This window comes from Festucalex cinctus, chromosome 7, assembly GCF_051991245.1.
Source record: "Festucalex cinctus isolate MCC-2025b chromosome 7, RoL_Fcin_1.0, whole genome shotgun sequence".
Classification (NCBI taxonomy): Eukaryota; Metazoa; Chordata; class Actinopteri; order Syngnathiformes; family Syngnathidae; genus Festucalex; species Festucalex cinctus.
Genome location: NC_135417.1, coordinates 3601952 through 3611405, shown reverse-complemented (window position 1 = coordinate 3611405; position 9454 = coordinate 3601952). Strand labels below are relative to the sequence as shown.

General features: G+C 37.0%; 2 protein-coding genes across 9 annotated transcripts in view; one reads left to right on the top strand and one right to left on the bottom strand.

Moving 5' to 3' along the window:
* The window catches only part of alg2 (ALG2 alpha-1,3/1,6-mannosyltransferase), a 69464-nt gene that overhangs the window by 1733 nt on the left and 58277 nt on the right, over positions 1-9454 (bottom strand). For 5 of the 8 annotated variants that reach the window (XM_077525848.1, XM_077525844.1, XM_077525843.1 and 2 more), the window contains 3 exons: positions 2540-2711; positions 2318-2455; positions 1911-2078 (listed from right to left, as the gene is read on the bottom strand). In XM_077525848.1, coding sequence (XP_077381974.1) covers positions 1911-2078; positions 2318-2455; positions 2540-2711 — 478 coding nt within the window. Of the gene's footprint in view, positions 1-1910; positions 2079-2317; positions 2456-2539; positions 2712-3240; positions 3396-4100; positions 8506-9454 lie in introns of those variants that run through there. The other 3 variants (XM_077525851.1, XM_077525850.1, XM_077525849.1) reach the window with 3 other exon arrangements.
* Positions 3655-8983, top strand: sec61b (SEC61 translocon subunit beta). The gene is made up of 4 exons (XM_077525855.1): positions 3655-3818; positions 4176-4273; positions 5938-6042; positions 8342-8983. Exons 1-4 carry the CDS (start codon positions 3816-3818, stop codon positions 8427-8429), a joined length of 294 nt encoding a protein of 97 aa, XP_077381981.1. The 5' UTR covers positions 3655-3815; the 3' UTR covers positions 8430-8983.

Genomic DNA, 9454 nt, shown 5'->3' with positions numbered 1-9454 from the left:
TTTTTTTTTCTAGTTATGAACTGTCGCTTGAAATTTTGTTTACACTAATAAGGTTCAAATATGCTGCTGCTTGAGTAAATAAAAGAAAACTGAGACATAAAAGAACTGGAATGTCCACAAGTGGGCAACATGAACTCAATAGGACACACCCCTTAAAGGCACACATATACTGCAGTGCGTATGTATGTGTGTGACCTTTGGCTTGATTATACTTTATAAAACTATTTCTTTACATTAACCTTTATTATGTTTAATTAGGCCGACCCATATCTAGTGAAAATCCGCATTTAATTGATGCCATTCTAAATTAATTTTGGATTTATTTTTTTTGGGTTAATCTTAACTGAATAAGCACGGACAAACTACCAATACTGTAAGTGTTTTCCATACACAAAAACAGGATTTCCCACCTAAAATAAATAAATAAATAAACAAATAAAATTTTTTTTTAAAAATTCAAAATATTGCCAAAAATATTGAAGGGGGAAAAAAACATCCGCCAACGTGCTGGGGTCCACTATACAGTGCTCTTTTTTTTTTTCTTTTTTCTTTTTCCCAAATAAATAAATAAACGTAACAAAAAATGTTTGTTTTTTATGGGTGCTTGTGTGGCGTAAATTAGTGGCTTTTCAGTTAATTTAATGGAAAGCACTAATTTAATACATAAACTGAGTTCTGAGCTTGGTAAAGGTGCGACTGTTGTTAGTTAGTATATAGTATACAAAACATCATCATTCCAGACTTCCCTACTATGTCCAGTAGATGAAGCTATGGTGATAAAACCTTCAATATGTGACTTTTGGTATCCAAGCTACAGTGCACATTACTGCCATCTACAGGACCGGAGTGGAACTATATAATTTAACAGGTCGGAGTGTTTGGCTTTAGGGAAGGTGGGCACCATACTGAGCCATTAAAGTTATTGAGTAGAGGACATTATTTTGGTATTCTCAGCGGTGATTTGGAAATTCTTTCATTCTCTCTTTTCATCGTGAACGCTGGTTGCTATTGGCACACCCACTTTAGTCCCCTACATTACCATTCTACTTCAGTTTGACCTTAAGGACATAATGTAATTATTTATCACATGAACAATTTACTACTTTACTGGTACTTATCACCTATTTTAGTAATACTGTACCTGCTAGTTTATTTATTGTAACCTCAAATAACATGAAAATAATTTTAAGAGGTAGGCTACATCTTATTTTATGTAATTTTTGGTATCACGCTCAGGTCGATAAATAAATTATGAAATTAATATGGTGCCTTGTGACTTGCCCAGACGTCATAACTCATTAGGTAATGATTAAATTAACCAAAAATGTAGCCACAAGATTCATAATTGCCTTAGGGGGAGCACTGCTGATTCTTTGGTTATGAACAGAAGTTTACTTTCCAACATCACCATGAGATTGGTGTCTTCAATCTTTTTTTCCCCTTCATTTCAAGATTGTTGTCGCATAAGTAAATATAAAATAAACAGTAATATTCAGTATGATTTTGATATTACAAAACTAAAACATTCAAGATTATTCAACAACATAATAACTTGATTTTTTTTTTTTTTTTAAAGATACCATTATAAAAAAAATATGCAGTACTGAATTATTATTAATGGCAATGACAATACCATCAAAGCAATGCTATTTGATCAGCTGTGGACTGCATTTAGAAATAAATAACATTTTACCATACAAACAACAGTATTTCCCTAAAAGTATCTACAGTTAAAACTGTATTTGTTACATTTGTATTGTTCCATTATTAAGTTTAGCACTTTGCAGTCACTCCTATTTGTATGTATGTATGTATATATATATATATATATATATATATATATATATGTATTCTTTTAACAGAAGCAAATTTTAACACAAAAGAGGGACAAGACTGAGTGTGTGACTTACCATATCAGCCATGCCAGTGGTACGCTCCTCCAGGAAGTCAATGGGAGCACGGTAAATCTTTTTGAGGACTGATTTCCTTTGAGTCAGCAGCTGATCCGGGAAGTGACAGTAGAATAAAACCTTCTTTCTGTGACGGGATAGCCTCAACACTGGAATACATACTGACACCTGGGGTGGGATTTAAAAATAAACATAACTTACTTGCAACCCTATATGGAGCTCAAGAAACACAAGCCCCCTTCACATAAAAATTACAATATAGTGCTCATGTGAATAAGGGTGAAATAAGGTTCCAAAGGTGACTGTGCGGGTGATTTACTAATGAACTAGCATTTTAATGAACAAAAAACATCTATACTGCCTCTTAAGATGAATATCAAATGCCAACAAATGGAAATGTCACTCACCTGATCACAGAAAATGACATCATACTCCAGCCCGCTGAGGAAAACCAAATAGATAGCCACATAGATCATCCTCACATAAGCACACACAGCATGGAGGTAACCAAAAATGCTGGTCGGCAGCCAGTCACCCACGCAGACCTGTTGGAAGCAGAGGAGGAAGAAATCATGATTGTACAACTAAATACAAATGCTTTATACACAATTTACTCAATGCTTGCTTACCACAGGTAGGTCTGGGTCAAGGGTCTCAGAGAAACAGTGGGTCGGGTCATAGTGGGCGGTCAAGATCTGGACATTACATCCCTTGGATTTAAGGGCAACGGCAGCATCGACAACCAGACGCTCCGCTCCACCTATACCGAGGTCCGGATGCAGAAACACCACCCGCACCATCCTGGACATACATACATAAATACAGAAAAGTAGCAATTACTATCTTAAATCGCTTCAGACACAGACAGGCACTTTACATGAAGAAAATACAAAGCCTTTAGCATACATTGGTTGATTATTTTCATTGTATATCATCAAAAGTAAAATGTAATCCGAGCTATCATATCGACAACCCTATGGTTTATACATTACGTCTGTGTTCTAAGATACTCCATATTAAATGTGTCAAACAGGCTGAGCAGTAAACAAACTTCACTGTCACATTTCCATTGTATACCACAACTAAACTGATGAACAATGAATGAACAGTGTTAGGGATAAATATCTCCAAAACAATTACAATCACACCTATACTTTAATGTAAATGAAAACCCAAATGTCATCAATAACAGTGTACAGCCTACCTGCATTGCTAAATGCCAAAACTAAACTTTACGTATAATATAAATGCATGATGTTTTTAAAAGCGAGTTCTGCAACAACATGCCCGTCAAATGTATATATTCAATATTACATATTAGAGCGTTTACCTTCTGTTATCTTCTCCAAGTTTGGAGACCTGTGAGTATGCTCCTCAGGCTACTACTTGTCAGAATCTGTCATGAAACACAAGCGCGTTGCCGCCATAGTGGCTCTGAATTCATACACGAGATACAGCAAGCCGAACTTCCTGCTTGAGCCAAAATGGCGCTAGTTTCCTCATTGACAATCATTCGCCACGGAGAAGACACGTCACCCACAAGCGGGGAAAGTTTTTATTCAGCCTATGTATAAAACATGCTTAATAATATTATAAAACGCACAATAACGAATAAAACAATTTTACATTCTATAATACTCTACAAACACGTACACAAACTTGTGTGTTATGTTACGTGATTTTTCGTTTTTATGTCGAACGTTATCTAAACGACAGGCATCTTTACGGAACCTTGACGGGTCCTAAGGATTTTGCAATCGTGTCTTTTTTAGACAAGCGTCAGCGTTGCGGGTCCCTTCTCAAGTTTGGACCACTCCATTCAGAACTGATCGTTCTTTGGCAGTGGACATCGCCATTGAAAGAGAAGCTCGTGGACTCAGCTCGCACCAACACAAATAAAACAACATGGTAAGACAATACAGCATGCACTTACAGTTGTCCCACTGAAAGTAACCGGTGCAATTAAAAACATACCCGTGTTTTGTTATCTGTTAGCATGCCTGCTAGCCTTAGCTCAACATTTGTGGACGTGGCTTGCTCACCGACAACCGATCACTTCTATTAACATTAAGCTTAAATAATGAAATACATATGATGATACACGTGTAAGACGCTATTTATGTAAGTAGATATAAAGTAAGTTTAGTAATTCGATGAGTTGATAGCAATGTTGTGTCCTGCTTCGAGTACCTTATTTTATTTTCTTGCAACGAGAGTCGTTATTTGCAATGTAAATGTTGATTGATGTAACTGTCTTTCTCTCAGCCTGGACCAGCAGTAAGTGCAACCAATGTTGGGGCGTCTAGCCGTTCACCCAGCAAGACTGTGGCCCCCCGTGCAGTTGGCTCCACAGTCAGACAAAGGTAAAACACATAAGATCACATTAAGTTCGACTTAATAAGAGTTGGAAAGTACGCACGTAAATTAGAACATCATCGGTTAATGTTGAAGAAAACCTCTAAACAGGTGGGTGGTTGTGAAATGGTGAAAATAAACAAAGTTGGAATCTATAGTCAAAACCTATTAAGTGACACTTAAAAGTTTTTTTTGTTTTGTTTTGATTTATTTATTTATTTTTTAAATCTGATCACGAATTCAACATTACTGTAGTCATCTCATACACAGACACCTTCTACAAAAACCTGATTGACCCCAGCAACTGCATAAGTGGTCAAATACATAATGGAGACTGACGTCTTTTAAACCACCTCAGTGTATCTTTATCCGTTTTCCAGTAGATTAAAACACCAGATAATTTCACTTTGCGCATTTAGGTCACTCCTAATTCATTATCAGCCATCAGGATCTTCATGAATAATTTCATAATTTCCATCACATGTTGCACCGAGGACTTACTCTAATCAGACTAACAGGCGTGACTTTGTTTCTCATTTTATTAAATCAGGCTGTTTTACAAAGTTGTTTTAAGGACACCCAAAAGTTGAGACAGGAGTCAATCGAATTACATGATGTAATTTGTAACATGCTGCTATAAATCGGAAAAAAATTGACAACCAACCAAGGTGTATTGTTCTGAGAGAAAAGTGGTACTATGAGGTTTTTTTTTAGGAGACAGTTTATCCCTGTTACTTTGATGAATGTAACAGCTTACTGTCAAAATTAAAAAAAATAAAATAAAAAGACTTCTCTGTACAATATAATATAACTCTTAGTGCAAGTGTAATATTTTTCAAAATTTCTTCATATTAATGGCTTTTTGATAGTTAATAGATTACAACTTTATTCTTGTAGAGTTATTCAAATGAAACAATAAGGCATTTCAGAATACCACAATTTAAAAAAAATAAAAATAAAAAATCACTTACCACCGGAAAAAAAAATAATTATTCTTGCAAAATTACGACTTTTAGTAATAATACAACTTTATTGTATAATTTTGACTTTTTTTTTCATCTATAATCTTTCTGTCAACCTCATTCTGTTCAGTGGTCACATCTTAAGTTGTGCAAAATGTTTGTCTTTCAAAAAGATTACGTTTTTGGTAGATGGAAATTTTTCTTAATTGCTACTGAATTCTCATAAATTTGCCCTATTTCATGTTAATTTTGAGACTTAGTTCTTTTAAAATTATCATTATGTTTAGTGTTGTCTTATTCTTTCGACTAAATTTTCATTTATTAGAAATACTACAGCTTTATTCTCTGAAAATTACCTTTTTTTTTTTTTTTTTTTTTTTTTTAAAACTATAAGCCACTTTTTTATTTTATTTTTTAAAATAATTTTGCTGGTCCTGTGACTTGTACTCGGATGCAACTTGGATGAGTTGTAAATATTAAAATTAGAGCTCAGACTGGCACCATAAATCCTTGCTTGCTCGGGTGCGACCATTCATAAACTTGCAGTGCTTTGTTCAAAATGTGCCAACAATTTTGTTCCCTGTTCAGTTATAGCCTCCAAAAACAAAAACATGGCAATACGTCACAAATTCCGCCAGGATATGTAAATGAACGAGCACAACTACTGTACCGAAGTAGTGTTCATACACATGCATTTGTGTGTTCCACAGGAAAGCAACCAGCAGTGGCACCCGTAGTGGTGGCAGGACCGCTGGATCGGCCGGCACTGGGGGAATGTGGCGTTTTTATACTGAGGACTCGCCAGGTCTCAAAGTGTAAGTATATTGTCGTAAAAGCTGCAACCACATGCATCCAACATAATCATCTGCAATATTTTATGCAACACTTGGGTTGGAAATTAGGCAGAAAAGTCTGCTAACTTTCTTTCCTGCGCCAAGCCCCCTCCGCATTATTTAAAAAAAAAAAGAAAGAAAAAAAAAAAAGCATCCCATCTCCTGGTCGCATGCGGCGGCGACGGTTGATCGATAGCGCCGCGCTGCTTATCGAGTGTGTGTCTGTGGCGTCGAAGGAGGGCACACTCCTCGTACGCCGCTGTATATATCGAGTGCGCGTTTGTTCCCGCGCTAGACGCCGCTCGCCGAGCTTCATTAAAGGATCTACTCTGAAAGGTCAACTCAATTACAGCCTTCTGACAGGGGCGGGGTGGGGGGGTAGAGGAATGGAGGAGGCGGTTGGCATGGCGATGCATCCCCCACCCAGTCCCCTCCTTCAGAGCTGAGAGCCCCTCCTGGTGTCAGCCGGCTCATCAATAAAATGAGCCAGCCCGGCTCGAAGACTCTCCGGCGCACTTGAAACCTAATGAGAAACCATTTAAAAGTTTGCAGTGAACACATTTGTTTGCATGGTCGCCAACATGCACTTTGAGAGCTGACACTTTGCGGTTGTCATTAGCTTGGCAGGGGATGTGTGATCCAGTCAGGTATCTTCTTGCTATACAATACTATTACAATTTAATTATGGGCCGCTCCTAAAATGTACAGACAGAACTTCAAAGGTGAACACAATGCGGTCTGTGATGCTGGTTAACTACCAAGTTGTTCCAATTTCAAAATCACTTTACACATAGTGAATACGTAAAATGCATTAATGTGAATGTGAATTTAAATGTATGACAATGCCTGCCAATCATCTTTGTTGTGTGAGAGCATTTATGCCATCGTGAGTACCGATAACTCAAAATGAGGCCTTGTGTTGGCCCAAGTCCAAAGTCCATTTGAAGCGCTGGACTTTGGAGGTATCGCTGTATGTTGACTAGGAGTGTGACGTTATATTGATATCGCGATAAATTGTTATGCTTATCGATACTCCTATGCAAGTATTGTGATATTTGTTGTTAATATACAGCCACTATAACAGCTCCACTGTTAATGACTGGCGGGGAATTGGACGGAAGTCTTCAGGCAAAGAAGACTCATGATGAGACATTTATCTGTCACTTTTGCATATGTCTATATGAAAAATGTGTATTATGTCTTCAATTTTAAAGCTTTAAAACATTTTATGTTTTGATTCTTTTTTTTGAAGCACACAATTTCTGAGGAATATTAATATTGATTGAATTGGATTTAAGTAATTGTATTTATTTACTTTTGCAATGTTACACAAAAAATGGTGTAAGTTTATATGAAACAATTGACTATGTAACTGACTCACATGTTGCATGACAGTAGTCTTTAAGAGACAAATTAGTTGACAGAACATGGTCTCTGTTAAGATAATTGTATTTGTTAAAAAAAATAAAATAACAAAGTACTCGCTGTGAAGACACCAGTTTTAATATTGTTTTAGTGATGGTACAAAAAGAAACTATTTTCTCATTGAAAAAACATACGTTTATGTCTTGATTAGTTTTATCGTGGATTTATTACCTGACCTATATATCAATAATCGCGGTATCGTCCTATCGTGAGCCGTGTATCGCATATCGTATCATATTGTGAGGTATCAATAGGTTCCCACCCCTAATTTTGACTTGTGATGCTGGTTTAAATTTGTAATGTTGAGTCAGGCAATATGGCCTGAATCCCCCCCAACCCTCCTCCTCCTCCTCCTCCTAAAAAAAGCAGATATTTGACTTTTTGATCGATACCCCTCCCGCTATCCTTCTCGAAAATTAAGATTCTGTAAAATGAGCTTCCTCTTAGATTCTTTTATATGACTCATCCAAAATGTCTCATCGTAAAAGTGAAGCCTCACGGCACACCCCGTCTGACGCTCTTGCACTCGGTTCTCATATAGAATTGCAGAGGTGAGGCAAGGTGAACTTGACAAATAGTTGCGGATGGAAGTACGGTACATACTACGATTGCAATCAGGTTGGCTCTCTTAGCAGGAAATAGTCACTTAAAAAAAAACTAGATTCTCTCTGTTCACAGCCGTGTTGGTGTAAGTAGTGCATATCAGATGGAACTATATTTAAACACAGAACCACTAATTTTTTATTTTATTTTTTTTAATCGTCCTGACCATCCATTTTACTATAAGACAAAGGTTGTATTGGGTGTTCCTCTATGGGCTCTACTATATCTAATGTCTGCGTGTTTCTTGTGCCAGCGGCCCAGTGCCAGTGTTGGTGATGAGTCTGCTCTTCATCGCTTCTGTCTTCATGCTTCACATCTGGGGTAAATACACCCGATCTTAAGCACCAGCTCGGCGACTTCTGAACCCCACACCTCGCTATCTCAACACATCGGACCAGGACCAAACCCTCTCCAGCTTTGCCGCCCACCTCTACAAGGCACGCGAACTTTATTTTTATGTAAGACGTTTTCAGCACTCGCGCCGACATCCGTGTGCCGTTTTGTTTCAAGTGCGGCGCTCGAGGACAATTCAGTTGACTTCAGGCAACGCAAAATGCCGGAATTGCATTTTTCGTGAGCAGCAAGTTTTTTTTTTTTCTTGTTTGTACTGAAAATGTTGATTAGAAAAAAAAATCAAAAGGGGCATTGGATTCCATAATATATAAAAGAAAATAAATGACAAAACAATGTTCTCATTATGATGTTCAAAAGGATAGGAAGAAGTCATAAAAACTTTTCTTGTCCTTTTCACTACAACAAAAGTGTTGAATTTTTGTTCAATTCAAAGCCATCATACAGCTTGAAAGAGTGAAAAGTGCTGATCTTACAGGACACAAATGAAATTTGTACAAAATGTGATTTTTATTGTACAATTAAAAACAAGGAAGAAAATCAAGTGTGATTTTTCTTTTTGTCTAATTTGTTGCACTCCAAGCTGGCTGAGATTTAGCAACAGGGCAACTCAATGACGGTAGTTCTCATGTTTCCCTAACGTGACTACATTTTGCTTCAAGGCAGAATACTTCCAGTCAGCGTAGCATCATGACAGCTGAAATGCATTTAAAATGAACCAACATAACAGCCAGGTAAAAAAAAACAAAAAAAAGTTGCTTTTCTACCCCTAAAATGCCAATGCTTCATAGTTTAATTCAATTTAGAAACAGATTTATTTGTAAATTTATGACTAAAACTGCTGAACAAGATCCCTCGTTTTTGCTTTAACCTCCTGTAGGGGGCACTGCAGACTACCGCTTCTCACTGGTTAATCCATGACGCCACCATGGACACATGGACAAGTGGACTTTTTCTTCATGTTCAAATAAATGGTCATATAGCCCCACACTTTCTTAGTCATTTATCATTAAAA

What these genes read in the sequence shown, in the direction of transcription:
- sec61b (XM_077525855.1), top strand. An exon ending in GGCTCCACAGTCAGACAAAG is followed by an intron (nt 4,274 to 5,937) that starts GTAAAACACATA and finishes TGTGTTCCACAG; the next exon opens with GAAAGCAACCAGCAGTGGCA. An exon ending in GACTCGCCAGGTCTCAAAGT is followed by an intron (nt 6,043 to 8,341) that starts GTAAGTATATTG and finishes TTCTTGTGCCAG; the next exon opens with CGGCCCAGTGCCAGTGTTGG.